At 57.5% G+C, this 17,658-nt stretch overlaps 1 protein-coding gene across 1 annotated transcript; it reads right to left on the bottom strand.

The window, feature by feature from the left end:
* Window positions 1-1,708: 1,708 nt before the first annotated feature.
* NT5DC4 (5'-nucleotidase domain containing 4) lies at window positions 1,709-11,472 on the bottom strand (the record flags this gene model as incomplete). The annotated part of the gene is given in 21 exon segments (XM_081264571.1): window positions 1,709-1,786; window positions 2,674-2,751; window positions 4,143-4,232; window positions 4,915-4,925; window positions 5,495-5,545; window positions 6,176-6,338; window positions 6,342-6,346; window positions 6,452-6,518; window positions 6,777-6,884; window positions 7,454-7,486; window positions 7,668-7,751; window positions 7,959-8,012; window positions 8,191-8,284; window positions 8,597-8,648; window positions 8,760-8,789; window positions 8,792-8,835; window positions 8,945-9,052; window positions 9,130-9,205; window positions 9,208-9,246; window positions 9,339-9,412; window positions 11,396-11,472. Coding segments are annotated over 21 exon segments (1,416 nt in total).
* Window positions 11,473-17,658: the final 6,186 nt, after the last annotated feature.

Genomic DNA, 17,658 nt, shown 5'->3' with positions numbered 1-17,658 from the left:
CACTCCCAGACTGCTGGGAACTTGAGGCTGGAATTGTATACTGGTTCAGCTGCTGAAGCCAGCCCCCTGTGGAAATGTACCTCCCAGCAGCAGCAGGAGTGATGCAGTCAGGGCTGCAGTGCCAGGCTGGGTCACATGTCCTGTGGCTCTGCCCTCCCTAGGATGCAACCAGTCCATATGGCCAGAAGCGGCTGCCCACCAGCTCACTCACAGGCATGGAGTGGGGAGAAAGGAGGGGGAAGGTGCACCTCTCCTAAGGCCACAACTTGGAAGCCTGACACATCATTTCTGCTGCGATGGAGGGGCCAACATTTGGTCACATGTCCCCAGCCATCTTAAAATATAGCTTGGAATTGTGTATCAGGTGGCCTGTTAAAAATCCTTCCAGAAATGGGGAAGCCACACACACCTTATTAACTAAGGGATAGAAAAATGGGATATAAATGTGACATCAGATTTCATAAAGAAAACCTCCATCAAATGAGTGGCCCCACATGGAAGTGCCTGTCCCACTCTCCCGCCCTCTCTTGTCCCAGACAGGTTCCCAGGAGCTGAGAATTCTAAGCCAGAGCTCCTTGAACTTCCCCCACCCCTTCCCACAGTTCTCCAAGCAGACCCCGAGTGGTGAACTAGGTACTTCTTCATTCAAGAAAATGTGCAGCACCCTATGGGTGCCAGTGATAAGTGGTGAGCCAGAAGGGCCTGACCCCAGGAGTCTAGTGGGGACTCAAATTCACAAATGTAAACAGTCAAGTCCTGAGAAAGGTCAGTGGGCCAGGGGAGAGCAGGTATAGCCCAAGAGAGGCAGGGACCCTCCCCTCCTCTAGTCTCCTCCCTCAGTTCTCCTTCTTTCTCCTCCTCTCCTCTCCCCCTCCTCCTCCTTATTCCTTCTCTTCCCTTCTCTCTCCCCCTCCCTTCCTGTCCCCCAAGTCTCATCTGCTGACTATCCCTCAGTCCTCTTCTGTATTCCCTCTACTCAGGGCAGGAATTCTAAGGGTGGATTTTCGTAGTATTGGCTCCTGGACACTTCAGGAAAGACCTGAACTGAGAGCTGTGCAATGTTCCTGCTCAAATGCCCTCCTCCAGCCCCCCAAGAGGATCTAGTGTTTGAAGACACAAGGCCAGAGCCGCCTGGTCCTGGCCGCAGAACCTTGGCCCGCCAGACCTGCACCCCTCTTAATGCACAGGACCTGCTCAGAGGGGACACACGGCGCTGGCATGTCTGAGGACAGCAGCGCTCCCACTGCAAGAGAGACTAGGGAACAGCAGCACGAGACGCCTCCACCCCCGCGCGCCCCCGCGCGCCCCCGCCTCGAGGTGCGCCCAGCAATTCCCAACACGGAGGTCCATGCTGAGCCTCAGGGGACGCAGCCCACAGCACCCGGGACAGAGCCACAGTAGGAGCGAAGTGCAACCAGTCAAGGGCACAGAGCAGTGAAGCAGTCAGGGCTCCTCCGCGTTTCCAGACCCCGGCACCGCGAACTGGCCGTCTGGAGCGGGGCTGGGGGAAGGTCACGGAGGCAATCTTCAGCCAGTCCGGTTTTATTCTCATTATGTGACAGTCGAAGTGATAGAGACACTATTTTAAAAAAGAAATAAAGACGCTGGCCGGGCCCCGCAGCTCAGGGCTGAGCCAGACAGGTCTCCACGGTCTAAAACTGCCCGTGGGGAGGCTTCGACCAACTGCCCCTCCCGCTGTAACTCCCGGCTATCTGGACAGCAGCTCAAGCCCTCGTCCAGGACGGGGTCGCCGTCGCCGCCCGCCGGTCCGCGGCGCCCTCTTGGCCTGCAGCCTTGCAGGAAGAAGAGAGCGGCCGTGGACCTTTCCGCCCAGTGGCCCCAGCCAGGGCTAAGGGGCCGGAGGGACCGCAGCCCGTGCTCCCACCGCCCGAGAGCTCGGGACTGGTAGCCGGGAGCGGGTCTGGAGAGCTTTTTGACACACTGATTACAGAGCGCATGCGCTGGGCTGGGCTTGAGCAGGCAGGATACCGCTCCCCAGACCTCTCTCCATGCCTCTCTGCCTTCTGGCCATCAGGGGGCGCTCGAAACACGCGGGTGAAAGAACACATTTTTAAGATGTCACCTTTAAGCCGGGTACCGCCCAGCTTAAAGGTGACATTTTAAAAATCAAGCTGGACAGCTGGGCTGGCAGCAAGGACCCTGCACAGGGTTCGGGACCACGACTGCCCCTCATGATAGCGGTTGTCTCGGCCCATACATCAAATGATCTGAAATACGGGTCCTCCCTGTCCCCAAAGGCCGCCTGGAGCACCTGAGGGAAAGGTTTGTGGGGGGATGGGCCAGCAGCTGTCTGCAGAGGTGCAGGGCACCAACATCAGCTCAGCCCTCTTGGGCAGAACCTGTGGCCTGTCGTCCTAATGCCCCATTTTGAAAGTCAATATTTAAATTTCCCCCCTTTTCTAGTCTAAATTGAAATTCATAAATAATTATCTCCACAATTTCAAATTATCAATTTAATGCTCTAACTATAATAAATGAAAAGAAAATCCATTTATAATAATATGTATTTCTACACAAGTATTCAAGAATGACTCCAGTTGGAAACCAAAAAAGCCCCTGTAGATTTCTCAATGCTCCAGCCCTTGGTAGCCCCAGGCCTCTGAGGTCCTCAGCCCAGCAAGGCAGCACCCCCCACCACTCCCGGCCACTCACCCTCTGCCTACAGGAGAGCAAGCAGAAGGCAGGGTCCAGACTGGCCTGTTCTTGCTCCATGATGGTCTCATGAGGCATCTGTAGGGACAAACACAGGTGGAGATGGAGCAACTCCCTCAGTGGGAAGGTGCCCAGGATTCCTCAGGTATGCAGAGTCCCCAGCCCACAGCTGCAAAAGGAGCCCAGGAGGGTCAGCAGGGGGAGGAGGGTTCTGACCACTGAACCTGACTATTTCAAGCCAGCACCATCAAGGTCAGAGTTCTTTAAATGACTCACCTGGCTACTCGGGGGCGCCCTTTCTTCTCTCTGGTCTCTATTATGCTAACAGCACAGGTGGTTACACCTGGGAACCCCCAACCCTGTGTTGCCAGTGGGAGCCCTCCAGCCCAGCCCTTCTGGGAGACACAGCCCAGTGCAGGGGACGGAAGAGTTGGACAGCCCTGGATTCAAATCCAAGCCCTGTGGTCTCTCTGGGTGATAGCAAGTGTTGTAGATCTGCTCTTTGATTTCACCAGTGGTATAATGAGGATGATAAGACTCTCTTTGCCGGGATTTGGGGGCAGGGGGTGCTATGGATTGAACTCAGAGGCACTCAGCCACAGAGCCACATCCCCAGCCCTATTTTGTATTGTATTTAGAGATAGGGTCTCATAGTTGCTTAGCGCCTCCCTTTTGCTGGGACTGGCTTTGAACTCATGATCCTCCTGTCTCAGACTCCCGGGCCGCTGGGTTTACAGGTGTGCTCCACTGCACCCAGCTGCTGGGATATATTGAGCAGAATATTTGAAGAGTACCCAGCCCAGGGCAGGAAATATAGCCAATTCCCAGTAAATGGTCCCATCTTAAACATCTGGAAGGCAACTGGGGAAAGAAGGGATAGGGAATCCCGAAGACCACTCTGCAGTCCAGATCCTTAGCCACAGACTCTGCATCTTAGAAGAGGGAAGCATGATGGCTGGTTGGGAGACTGACATGTGTGCGCTCCCTCACTGCTCAGCTCCTGCCCACTGCCGCTAGCCACCCCTGCTTCCCGGAATTTAGCCCAGGGGCATGCTTGGTCTGGGGGTGGTCGGGGGAGTTGCAGCCTCTACTGTACTACCTGCTGCCTGCTCCTTGGAGGCCACCCTATGCTTCCGGGGGTGGAAGCAGATCTTCCTCCCTGTGACTGGCAGCATTACTACCAAGGGACTGGTGAGGAGGTGGGTCTCCATTTAAAGCAGGGGTTGAGGTTGGGCCTGAGGAGGAGGCTCTCCCCAGCAGAGTCAACTTCTAGGCAAACTTAAATCTTGTGTTTTGTTTTGTTTTTTGTTTTTTTAGTTGCAAACAGCTATCTGCAAGGTTTTGAATAAGGTTTCCCTTATGTCTGGAAGATGGGGACTGAGTCTGGGGAAACTTGCACACTCATGGCAGGGCTAGGGGGACCAATGGGTTCTTCCCAGGAGGACCGGGAAGATTCGGCAGAGACCTACCAGTTCCGGGACGGCCCTAAACAGCGAGTTGAGTGGGAACCGCAGGACATTGAGGCAGGTAGCAGTGTAGAGGTCCCCGTAGCGCATCAGCTGGCCAGAGAAGAGGGTCGGGCGGAAGCCAGAGTGGAACAGGCTGCCTATGGTGCCCTAGCACAGGTCCAGCTCCTGGGTGAACCTCTGGCCAGAGGCAGCACATGAATGAAGACCCCAGTTCACCTTGACCTGCACCCCCATGGCACTGGGTGCCCACCCTCAGGGCAAGCACCCCTGCTCAGACCAGGCCCTCTCTCACTCTCTTTTCCTCCCTTCTCTTTTCCCAGGACCCATCAGCTCACTGGTACTAAATCACATTTTCTCACACCCCATCTCTGGCCAACAGCAGACTTGGATCATAACTGGGGAGGTGGCCACATGAAGACCCAGCCCAGCAGGCAGGCTCTCCTAGAGAAGGGGCTGAAAAAATGGCAGGACAGAGAGCAGAAACAAGCCTGTGGACTGAGCCCTCCTCAAGAGCACGCCACTGTCGTTTCAGTATTGGCCAGCAGGGGATGCGCTGGACAGCAAGGCCAGATGGCACTGGACAAGGTTGAGGAGACTCAGACAATTGGGCTCCTGGGACTCCTCCCCTACTGGGCTGGTCCCCCTCACTCACCACCCAGCGCTTACTTGAATCTCCTTCTTGATGGAGTTGATGTTTTGCAGCCCACAGATGCTTCCATACATATGCCTGGTACAGAGATGGCCATGTGACCTGTGGAGGAGGGGAACATACCTCCCTGGCAGCTGTGGAGGGGCAAGGATACCCACAGGCATCCAGTGGGGGTGCAGGGATGGGGTGTGCACGTTTGTGAGTCCATGCTGGGTAGGTTGGGAAAGGCCTAGAGTGTTAGGGTCTGTAAACAAGTCAGGATGGCGCCTGGCATTTTGCCAGAGGGAGTGGTTTGTGAAGTAACACCAGGGAGCCATTAAGTGTGGAGATTCCTTATTGGTTGACTGCTGTATCTAGTTTCTGTTAATTAAGATAAGCTGTGTGGAATGTATAAATACCCCTCGGTCCTACAATAAACGGCTCCCACTCCTGCTGTATCAATGTACACAAGTTGTTCGTCACCCCCCCCCCCCCCGGTTATTTTGCTGCAGCCGGACTGCGGCACTAGAGGTCTCAGAAGATGAGTATCTCAAGGGGTCAGCAGGTCCCATAGTCCAGTCTACTAGGGAAGCCCAGCCTGAAACACAGTTGGTTTTCCAGAGCCCTTGGCTCACACGTCACTGCCAGGCCTGGGCATGGGACCCTAGCTCTCCACCCCTCTCCTCCCAGCCTCCCACACCCCCAGAGAGGCCAGGGCTCTTACTGGTACAGATCAGCAGGTGTGTGTCCAGGCTCTTCAGCTGCTCTGACCTCTCTGAAAACCAGACAGGGAGCAGTAGGGTGAGTGACAGCCGGGGTCTGCCAGGCCCCAGCCAGGGGTCTCTGCTCCCCCACCTGTAATATCATGACCCCTTAAGTCAGATTAAGATTTTGCCCAGAGCAAAATAGGGATGACACAGACTCCGTAGGACAGGTGATCAAGACATCCAGGGAGTCAGGTGACCTTCATGAAGTCACAGGGCAATGACTCAAACCCAGCAAGGCTCAGAACAACAGAACAAACCTTGTCTTGCTCACAGCACCCCTGCCCCAGGGTGACTTCAAGTACTTCCTGGGTGGGAAAGCCTGTGCCTTCTAAACCCAAAGGCCTCGGGCAGAGGGAGGGCGGTGTGAGGAAGGAAGTCCCAGCTCCGGAAAAGCCTCACGGATCTGGAGCAAGAAGATGAGGAATGAGTCTCAGCTTGGTGCCCACCACCTGGGTGACCTTGAGCAACCTGCTTTACCTCTCTGGTCTGTTTCCTTGTTTTTAAATAGATTCACCTTCATAAACCACAGAGTGGACAAGATTCCTGGTCGCCACCAACCCCCCAGAGGAAAAGGGGGAAGGAGGTTGGGCAGCGTGGATGACCAGCACCCTCTGCTGGTACTGGTCTCTGTGGCTCACCCTTCTCTCGGGCCCAGATGCCCAGCTCTCGGGACAGCTCAGGAACCACCAGGCAAGTCCGCCAGCCCTGCTGCTTCTTGGATTTGACGATGTCCCCAGAGATGTGGTCCCCAATGTACAGGATGTCCTTCCCCCGCACCCCAAGTAGCTCGCACACCACGTCTCACGAGCCTGCCCCACAGAGGGAGGACACAGCTCCTTCCCTGCTGAGGCAGCTTGGGAGATGGACCCTGGCCAGGGTGTGCCTGTGGGCCATGGGCACCGCGAGAGCTGTACCTCCAGAGTGGGCAGCACAGTGCTGGGGGGGCCCAGTGTAAGTGCCCACGCGGAGCTTCCCTGAGTCCTAGAGGACAGAGGTGGGCCTGAGCCAAGGAACCACAGCCCCTGTGCCGGTCAGGAGGACTGAGCAGAGCTGGCAGGAGCAGCCTCGGGGGCAAGGGCAAGGGAGGAAGGATGCTGTGGGGCCCTGAAGTACTTCCGTGCCTTCAGGGACAGACAGGGCAGCAGAGGGCAGTGGACACATACAGGTCACATCTAAGAGTGGGCAGTCTCCCCTCCAACCACCTGTCAAGGTAGACAGGACTTCAGCACCTGCCATTATCATGTTGACCTGTCTCAGGACCATCCCCTCTGCAAAGAAGCAGGGCTTCTGTGTGTCCACCACAATCTGGTTGAAGTAGGACCTCCAGGGCAGGGCAGGGGGCGAGGCCTGTGCAAACCCAGGGGACACACACAGCCTGGGAAACTGGACCCTGCCAATCCCCCATGGGAGCCTCAGGCAAGATGAGACATCTGTGGGCCCAGGAACCAGGAGACCTTCCCTTACCCAGCACCCAACCAAGCTGGGCTTCAGGAGGGGGGCCAACCGGTGCCCTTGGAGGTGGGCATTGGGCATTGTGGGGGTCTTAGATTAGCCTCCAGGGCTCCTCACAGAGCAAACAGAGAGGCCCAGGGACATGTCCCACACAGAGAGACGCATACACAGCAAGGCCCAGCCACACCCGTGTCCAGGGTTTGAACTGGTTTCCCTCCCCTGGCCCTCCTTACTCTCACCTCACCTGCCCTAGCCCCCCCCCCAAGACCTCCCCAAACACCTGACTGCCTCTTTATGACCCCCAGGGAGCCGAGAATAATCCTGCCCTCACCCACCGGGAAGCTCCAGCAAGGCCAGCCATGGATATGACCACTCACTTGTCTGCCCCTACTCGGAGGAGGCTGGACAGAGGGGAGGCCTGCCCCCCCCTCGCCCAGCCCCCTAGCCCAGCCCAGGATACTCACCTCACCAGCAGCAAACAGGTAAGTCATGATGGCCTGGCAGGGGCAGGCCATGGTCAGGGCACAAGCTTGGGCGGAGCCAGGGGGCCACACCTGCCTCTCCCCTCACCTCACTGTGGCCTCCTGGGGCCACGGGTAAGAGACAGTGGGATTGTTCATTCCTCCGAGGTCGTGACTCGGGCCCGAGGTGCCAGTGGGAGTGGGACAGCACACTCACATCCGTGTACTGGTAGCTGCCGTTGGTGGCCAAAAACACCCTCCCAACCTCCTTTATCTTGCCGAGCAGGACAGGGATCCGCACCTGGCAAAGATGGACGCCTTTCTAGGGTTTCAGCCCCCGGGAGCTGAACAGCCCACTCTCCCAGAGCAGGTGGGCTCCAGGCCGGGGGACCCTGAGCAGCAGCAGATCAGAGCTCCGTGTAACCTCTAGGGAGATGACCAGGGTTGGGCGGCATGCGCCCTGGAAAAGCAGGAGGGCAGCCGCAGCCCCAGACCTGTGGCCACTCACATCCTGCTCCACGTATTTCTCCAGGTTGTCCAGGGTCCTCTCTTTGAGACAGCCCTGCAGGAGGCGCAGAGCTTCCATACAGCCTGCCCGTCTCCACGTCTGCAGGAGGGGCTGGGACCAGGCCACCGTCCTCAGTGGGGGGAGGGCAAAGGCGGCGGAGACTGGGGGCCCCGAGGTTGCCCAGGAAAGCCAAGGGAGGCAGGCAGAGGTCCTGGGGTGCTGGGCCACTCACCGACTGGTGGACGCTATTCATAGCTTCAGTCACATCCTGGAAGAGGCTTCGGAAGGACACGAAGAGGTTCCCATGCTGATAGCCAGTGTCACAGCTGGGACAGGCCAAGAGAGGACAGGGGAGGCTGGTAAGCAGGCCCGAGGAGACCACCAACACTGACCCTGAGTGGCCCCGCACTGGGCTTACGTCCCAGCCGTTCTGAAGGGACCACTGTGCTGAGCTCCCCTGGGGCAACACAGGCCACAGGCTTGGGTGCCCCCTGCATGGGCCTTCCTCCTAAGCTCCCAGAGTCCCCCAAGCCCTCAGAAGGGCCTCTGCCCCTTGTGGGGCCCCCTTTGGGGTTTGGCTGCTGGGCAGCAGCAGTGTCCTACTGGTCACCCCAGGGCTGGGCAGGGCAGGGACACACTTGGTGTATCGGGAGCAGCCAGCGAAATAGTCCACCAGGCAGGCATAGGTTTCTGGGACGGAGAAGCCAGTCACTCCCGGCCCAGGGAGTGAGGCAGCCGCCCCCAGGCCAGAGCTGGCAAGGACGCGCGCCCCCCCCCCCCCACACTCCCAGCAGCTCTCACCAGGCAGGTTGAAGAGCATGTTGTGGACGTGAAGCGCTGACGGTCATCCCTTTGTATGAACTTGCTGGGGTCAAAGCTTAGACCTGGGGAGGAGGGGGCTGGGTGCAGCCAACGCTCCCTCCCGGTACCTCCCAGAGGGTGGCCTGGGCCCTGGCCATCCCTTCTATACCTCCAGCCACCCCCACCCCGTCCCTTTCTCTGAGAGGAAGGTGAAGCTATGAGCAGCCACCAGCATGTCCCCATGGCCATGCACCTTCAGCAGCTTCCCATAGAGTGCCTCAAACACCAGTCCCCTGGGGAGACGGCATGGGGACTGTGGGAGGGGGTGCCAGGGCTGGCCACAGCCTCCCACCTGGCCAAGCTCCCTCACCTGGTGGGGAAGGAGGGGTCGTAGGAGTAGCGCAGGACCTCATGTGGGTACCCAGTGCAAACCAGGCGCTCCAGCACAGCTCAAAGGCCAGCGCCTTGCAGGCGGGGGACTGGTAGGCTACAGAGGACCCGGGCAGACCCGACGGTTGGTGCCTGGCTGCCTGCCCCTCTGCCCAGGCCTCAGGTATCCTGTGCTCCAGCCCCTCCTACCAGCCAGGGTGCAGTCCATGACGAGGCCGAGGCACCGGATCTTCCTCAGCGCCAGGCTGTGGTGGACAAAAATCCTGGAGGGGGAAGGGTATGTTGGGATTCACCCAAGAGTCCCTCAGAGTCCCCGACCCTGCTGGTGGAAACCCATCAGAGGGCCCCGATACCCCTGCAGTGGCAGAAATAAGGGGGAGGTGGGTCAAACCGGCTAGGGCTCCTTGGGCCCAGAGTGTCCTAGGGCAGGCCAAGCGTGTGAAAGCAGGCCGGAGCACGTGCCCATGGGTCCAGATGTGAGCAGGGAGCCATGCTGCTGCTTCCCATGGAGGACACGTCATGCTCCCCCACTCCCAGGGGTGAGGACACACAGCTGTCAGTGTGGGAGCGTGTCACCTCCGGGACTGGAGCCACTGTGTCCAAGGTCAACAGGTTTGGTCAGGGGTGAAGGACAAAGGCCCCTGTGGAGGCAGGAAGAGGTGGGGACTCCCTGTGGGGTGTCTTGTCAGTTTCCGCCTGACAGGGGAACTGCTGGGACCTCTGGAAGGTCTGTCTGTGGGGGTCTCTTCCCACCTGTGAGCTTAGAGGAGCCACTGTGCCACTCTGCCCTGTGGGGGTCCCAGGCCCAGGCCCCCACCAGCCCCTCCCAGTGCCCATCTCACCTCTGGTACCAGTTCTACATCGGGTCTGGAGAGGCCAGGCCCTTGGAGCCCTGGCTGGGCTCCTGCGGCTCTCCCCTGGCCACAGCGTCTACAGCAGCCATGACCCTGAGGCAGAGGCAGAGGTCCCTCCCCAGCCTCCCGCACACTATCAGCGGGGCCCAGCCGCTGCCCTGTCCCTCAGAAGCCTCGGACCCCACTGACCAGCCAGTCCCACTCTGTGCTCCCAGACCCCTGCCCTCCTCGAAGGGAGGAGCCAGCCAGACAGGAGGGTATCTCCTCTGCTCTGGAGGGTGCAAGAGGGACCAAGGAAGGACAGCTACTCCAGGCGGGCCACCCTGCATGTCTGGGGCTCATGTGACCAGAGACCTCAATGGCCTGGAAAGTTGAGGCATGTTACAAATAAGGCCGAGGAGTTAGGAGGCAGGACCTGCCGTCACCCCAGACCCCACGACGAGCTCGGACTCTTGTTTCCACAAAATTGTGACACATCTGGTAATCAACTCCAAGCTCAAGGCCAAGGCCACTTCAGAAGAAGTGGCTTCTAGAAGCACGAGGAGGGCTTCAGAAGTGGCCGGACTGCTATCTCAGCATCAAGGAAGCAGGGCCAGAGGAGGCGGGGAGGCAGAGTCCCAGACAGCCCCAAGGCCCCCAGCACCACCTGCCAACAAAGCAGCCAGTCCACCCCCAGCTTCAGCGTCCAGAGGCCTGGGTGGGGAGAAGGGAGGCAGCCGGGCGTGTTTCTCCCTCCAAGATGGCCACACTGCGGGAAGTGAGGCACTGTGAATGGATAAAAGTCATGGGGTGGTCTGCAGGACGGCCCTCCTCGACAGTGGCAGGCCAGCAGCTGCCAGGCTGGGAGGGAAGATCTGGCGGCCGGAGACCGGGCCACTGGGCAGGTGCCTGCATGGGTGGACTCAGGCAAGCAAGGAGGGAGAGACGGATGGATGGATGGACGGCAGGCTGTACGTGGCAGCCTTCCCTGGGAAGAAACAAGCTTCAGAATCCGAGGGACCGTGGAGTCCCTTCCACCCCGATTCTGTGCCGATTGCCCACTCCTGCTTCCTCTTTCAGAGCCTTTCCCACGCTGCACAGTTCCTCTTCGTGTCAGAAAAGAGACAGAAGAGGGACGTGTGGTTACAGGTCACCAAGCAGTCCTGGCCCCACTGCGACAAAACAGCAGGTGTGACAAGTACAACCTGCTTCTCCTGTCGCTGGACTTGGGGTGTCCCTGGGACCCTCCATGCACCTGAGGGCAAGGAAGCCATGCCCTGGTGTTGAAGGACACACTGTCCCTCAGTGTTCCTCAGGACACTTCTCCAGGGACTCCCTGGGTTGTACCAGCCATGCTGGGAGTTGGGAAGGGCGTCACTCGGGGCCTGGAGTGACCTGCATGGGCACTCCCACCACTCCTCCCGGTGTCGCCGGTCGTCACAGTGGCTGAGTCTCCACTGGGTCGTCACTGGCACAGTCTCTGCTGCCATCTATGAATACGGCAGACTGCAGAGTCCCTTGAGTAACTGAGGGTGGCCAGGGAGGACCCTGAGCTGTCACAAGGCCATCTCTGAGGCACGGCCACAGGTGTGGGGCTTGCTGAGCTGGACACTCTCGGGGGGCGGGGGGCAGAGCAGGACTGAGCCCAGGCAGTGGGGGCGACTTTACCAACTAGGCAAGCCCTGCTCTGCCCACGGCCCTGTGGGGAGCCATTCTGACATGTGATTGGGTGACTCCCGTTAAGGGCCTGAGGCACTCTGGCTGTGTCGGAGTTATCCCGACCCTTTCCTGATGAGAGAGCCCATCCGTGTGGGGGTGTGCGTAACCACTGACCCTGGAGACCCAATCACTGACCCTGACCTTGGAGTACAGCCCCCCCTCAACCTTCATTGGATGGAATTCTCCCCTGAATCTCTTGTCCCCCCAAATAAAAGGCTACTCCCCGGCGTGTTCGCTCTCTCTCTCTCCTGCTAGCCCAGAGTAATCCTCGCTGCCCTGCTGGGCGGCTTGAGGCGGGGACCAGGGAGGCGAGCTGTCTCGGACCTAGCAATATAAAATAAGGTACTGTCTGTGTGTTTTATTTTGATCTCTTCTAACTAACTTAATGCCAGAACCTCATTAATGAAACCACTGCGCAGGACGCGTGGTAGAGGCCCCTCACAGAAGTCCTTGGACTCCTCAGGGTTGTGAAAGACAACGGGAGCTGGGGAGTGCCCTGGATCAAAGGAGCCATGACAGAGGAGTCCAGCAGCCATACCCGCCCCAAACCACAGCCAGTGGGCAGGGGGCAGCACCGGCTCTGCACACGGGGCAGGAACAGGGAGGATCAGGCGAGGGACCCCACCGCTGTGGCAGTGCGAGAGGCATCCCTGTTCTTGGGCCACAGTCACCAAAGGACTAGGGTAAATGTCACCATGTGTGTCACTCACCTTCAGGTGGTTCAGGACAAATGATCCTGCATACCCACACATGCACATGTGCACACCTGTGGGGTATGTGTGCACACACGTGTGTGTGTGCATATGGGCTGAGGGTGAATGGTCAAACAGGACAAAATTAACTCACAAACTTTGGTCAAGGATATAAGAATGTCTCTCTGCAATTTTTATTTTACAACTTTTCATAACTTTGAAATTATTTTCAAATTTAAACACTTTAAAGAGAGTCTGTGTTCCAAGAAACCCCTTGCCCCCCATCACTGGAGCTCCTCCCTCCCCAGTCCCCACTCTGAGCTCCTGGTGCAGCAGCTCTCTCTGCTGAGGGCAGGGGGACACAGGACCAGCCTGCCCAACTCCTCGGACTCCCCCGCGGGGACTGTGCCTGAGAAGTGCCGGGTCCAGCGTGCGCTGCCTCTGCACCCAGCTACCTGCACTGAGAGAGGTCTCCAGATCAGGGAGCAGGTTTGGGCACGGCTGTCACCCCACGCACGTCCTCCAGCTCATCCACGGCAGCCTAGCAAAAGGGGACCTTGTCCAGGGGCTGGAGGGGGCTTCAATCCCCTTGAGCTTGGAGAAGCAGAAGCATCCCCAGGAACTGTCTTCCAGCCTCCTGACCCAGGGACAGCTGGCACAGGGAGACTGAGGTGGGGACCACCACGAGGTGGGGACACCAGGAAGTCTACCAGAGGAGCGGCTTCGACGAGGTTCATGGGGATTTCCCGTAGCCAGCAACGGAGCCAGGGCACTGAGGCAGAAGGACCGGGACCGCAGGGGACAGCAAGCAGGGGCTGGCTTCTGGGGCCTGGTCTTACATCTTCCCCTCTGGTGTGGCCACATCACCAAGTGCATGTTCTGGGGGACAGAGAGGGGCAGGCACAGGGTGACCAGAGGTGAATTCCACTAGCTGGGAAGGGCCTGGAGCCAAGTCAAGGCCACGGGGCACCCTGTCCCAGAAACAATTCTGCCCCGCCCAGGGCCAAGGTTGCCCCCTGTGTGGGTGGGGCTGGACACGGAGGGAGAGATCCAGCGAACCGTGCTGGGGTTGCCATGTGAGCTTAAGTGTGCGTGGGATGGGGTGGGGTGTGCACGCACATGTGTGAGCATGGATCTATGTGTGTGCAAGTGTGCACGTGCTGTGTGAGGGTGCAGGTGGGCACGCTGGCCTGGGGGGCAGAGGGCCTGCTGGTCAGGCTGGAGCCCTGGGGCCTGCCACCTTGGTAAAGGTGGGGTAAACAGGGGACAAGGATGCCACCCACACAGCCTATCCCTGCTATCCTAGGAGAACACAGATTGGGGACAGGGAGGACAAGGCTGCCCTCAGGCCATCACCCCTGGGCTGCCCCCACCCCATCACCTTTCTCTTTTGGGAGAAATTGCCCCCTCCCCAGATCTGGGGCCTTATTCATCCCTGGCTGGGAATCAGAATAGCCTGTGGTCAGCGGCTACTCCACCCAGACTGGCAGTCTGGGGGCCTCAGGACAGGCCTGAGGGCATCAGAGAGGCAGCCTGTCTGGACCTGGAGGAATGTGTCAGTCTGGCCCAGGCGGGCAGAGGGCAGGAAGCTGCAGGAAAGCCCAAGGCAAGGTCTGGGCCAAAAAGAAAGGCCATAGCAAACCTGCCGGGCACCCCTTAGGCCTCGCCAAGGCAGGGACATCTCCCAACAGAGACCCCCAACTCACCTCCCTGTAATTGGGGGCACACAGCTCCGTGCCAGGATTCCAGGGTTGGGCAAGGCGAGCACAGGCCAGAGCACATGGTCCCAGGCAAAGTGACGCTGCATGGGAGTCCGGGAGACTGTGGACAGGCCATATCAGAAGAGCTGCTGAAGAGCCTGACCTTGACTCTGCAGGTGGTGGAGGGTGTGAGGACCTAGTGTGCTGTTGGGAAAGGCGCCTCTGGTGTGGGTAGGAGGGACTGGGGGCCAGCTCTGGCAGGAGCATGGAGAGCTTGAATGAATGCCCAGAATGGAGGGCATCTGGGCAGAGTCCTTGGGTTAATCAGGACTTGGGGAGGCTAGAGAGGGAAGAGGCTAGGGTGCCGAGGAGCCCGAGTCTGAGGCCACAGCCCAGACACACCAGCAGGAAGGAAGGGGCCTGGGTAGCAGAAGGCACTGCTCCCGAGCTGGGGAGGCCTGGGCTGGGCAGAATTGGGAGACGCAGTGCTAAGATCCCCGATCTGAAACTTTGGGACAAGATATGTCTCAGAATCCAGCATTTGCTAAGTGTAAGAAGTACCAAGATCTGCTGTATGAGTGTGTGACCACACCCTTCACAGTGCAGCCCTGCCACTCCACAGCCAGGGGATGAAGACTCGTGCCTGACACTGAGGGTCACACACAGCCAATAAAGACCTCATGTCCGGGGCAAGCGAGGTTTGCCACCAGGGAGCCTGGAAGACCTCCCGGTTTGGGGATCTCAGTATTGAGGATGAGGGATATTGCATTGGCACCTCTGGTCGCCAAAGACCCTACAACAGGAGGCCCTTTGGGAGAGAGAGAGCAGGAGATGAGGACAGAGCCTGCGAGTGACCAGGTTGGAGTGGGGCGGGGCAGGACAGGTCCAGGAGGAGAGAGACCAGGCAGGGGCACAGGACAGAAAGAGCAGGAGGGTCACCACCCCAGGAGCAGGGGCGAGTGCTGCAGAAAGGCCAAATAGGAAAAGGCCCAGATGACCCCCTCATGTGGCCACAGGGGACATGGGGTGAGGAGGGGCAGGAGTCAAGGAGGAAGAAGAGAACAGCAAAGTGGTAGCAACCCATGAAAGGTCCACCTCTCAGGAGTCTCAGCAGGAAAGAGCCCAGGAGGTAGCCAGAATGACAGGCGAGGCACCCAGCAGGTCTGTGACTGGGACCTCAGTGAGGCCCAGAGGCTGCAGGAAAGACTGTGGTGACAGGGGACGGTCACACACTCATGACGTCTTCACTCACAATCATCCCCCGGGGGACAACCTAAAGGCCCACCAGCCCCAGAACAGTAAAGCACTAGAGAAGAGCATGCGCTGTGGGGTGACAGGGTCCAAGGGGGCCCTGTGGGGGACGGGTGGCCAAGGCAGGGCAAGGCAGTGATGGAGAAGGGACAAGCCCGGTGTGCTCCAAAGGCCATGTGGTGCCACTCAGGGTTCACAATGACGATGGTAAATGGCGAGTTTTGAAAGTGCAGGGTGCCAAACTTTTGTCCACAGGTCTATTTCTATCAGCCCCTCCCCGACTGTCCCCAGTTCCTTCCCCTCACTCCGCTGCAACTCCCTGTCCAACACTGAGGAGGCTCCTGCACTTGAACATACCACGCCCCGCCCCCAGGGCCAACCTGGACAGACTGGAGGGAAGCCACTCGGTCACACCCGCACAGCCACGCCAGACTCCTTTCCCCGGAGGCTCTCCAGGTGCTTGTGCAAATTCAACTTCTGAGAATGCTCCCTGTCCTTCCCTGCTCACCAGCCACTCTTGGGGGTGAATATGTGTGAAACAGGACATACCCACCGAGAGCCTGGCACAGCAGAACCAATCATGAGCTAATGAACTGTTATGGTTCCCAAATGGCTAAGATGTCTCCTTCACAAACTTCATTTTCTCTTCAAGAGAACAGACATGCTTCAAGGACCTTGTGAAAGAGCATGGGGATGGCAGCGCACAGGTTTCTCAGACTCACACTGCGCTGGAGCAGCCCGTGCCTGCCTGCTAGCCTCAGAGGACCAGACGGGGAGTCTCCCGGGCCCTCAGCAGCTCAGGCCCAGCCCTTTGCCAAGATTCTAGGTCGGCAGGAGGCTGACCTAATTAAACACTCAGGCTTATTCCTGGACCAGGAGTCCCAGTTAAGGCCCCTGGGCAGCTACCGCACAGAGGCACAGCCCCAGAGGTGACCGAAGTGATTCTTAGTTTTTAAATAGCAGTTGCTTATTCCTGATTATAAAAGCAGTACATATTCATCATAGAATGTTTGGAAAATATGAAAAATACAGAAAAGAAAATGCCAACCAAAGATAATCGCTATTTTTGCTTATTTCCTCCTGGTCTTCTTCCTTTTTGTACATATTGATATATTTGACAACTGAGGGGGTGTTCATTCACACAAGGGAGGGAAAATAAACCAACTTACAAACTGCAAAACCCTGAGTTTGTTATATGAATTTGGACCATCACATATATATAGTCCCATATCCTGTTTATTTCACTAATATTTAATGACTTCATAATATCCACCATATGGAATGTGGCATAAAATATTTCCCCTGTGGGCTGGGGATGTGGCTCAAGGGCTGGGGATGTGGCTCAAGCAGTAGCGCGCTCGCCTGGCATGCGTGCGGCCCGGGGTTCGATCCTCAGCACCACATACAAACAAAGATGTTGTGTCCGCCGAGAACTAAGAAAAAATAAATAAATATTAAAATTCATTCTCTCTCTCTCTCTCTCTCTCTCTCTCTCTCTCTCTCTCTCCCCCCCCTCACTCTCTCTTTAAAAAAAAAAAAATATATTTCCCCTGCCATGGGACATTTAGGTACTTTCCAGAGTTTCAAATAACTCTATGAACAACCTCTCTCTTTATCTTTGATTCTCTTGAGCTAGATTTCTACAAATAAAGTTGTTGAGGACACTTTTCATACATTACCAAATGGCCTTCCAAGAGCTCGTGGAAATCAACTAACCAGGTGTGGGACACCCCAGGCCCACGTGTGATCCTGTCCTAACAACCAGAGCTTCTTTACCAAGCAGGTGGTAGATCCGGACCAATTACAGAGGCAACTGTTGGAAGGTAAGCCAATCCTCAGAGCCATCTGGGACTTGTGACTAAGCAGAGCTTGGCACTGTCTGTCAGCATTAGTCAGCCTTCACTAGGTTAGGCTGCTGCAACAGACAGTCCCAGGTTAGGGGGTTACACATAAGGTTCATTTCTCAACCACATTGCTCAGAAGATATGAGTCAACTGTGACTTTTATTCCATGTCTTCTTCTGAGGCCCAAGCTGAAGGAAAAGCCCAGCACCTACCTACCTCATTCTCAAGGTCAAGGTCAGTTACAAACTAGAAGCCTCACTGGCCCTCGAGACTTTCACTTGAAAGTAGCACACTGGGCTGGGGACGTGGCTCAAGCGGTAGCGCGCTCGCCTGGCATGCGTGCGGCCCGGGTTCGAACCTCAGCACCACATACCAACAAAGATGTTGTGTCCGCCGAGAACTAAAAAACAAATATTAAAAATTCTCTCTCTCTCTCTCCCCTCTCTCACTCTCTCTTAAAAAAAAAAGAA

Source organism: Spermophilus citellus, assembly GCF_964194105.1.
Source record: "Spermophilus citellus genome assembly, chromosome: 13".
Classification (NCBI taxonomy): domain Eukaryota; kingdom Metazoa; phylum Chordata; class Mammalia; order Rodentia; family Sciuridae; genus Spermophilus; species Spermophilus citellus.
The sequence above is the reverse complement of the archived record's forward strand: the minus strand, read 5'-3'. Positions and strand labels throughout refer to the sequence as shown.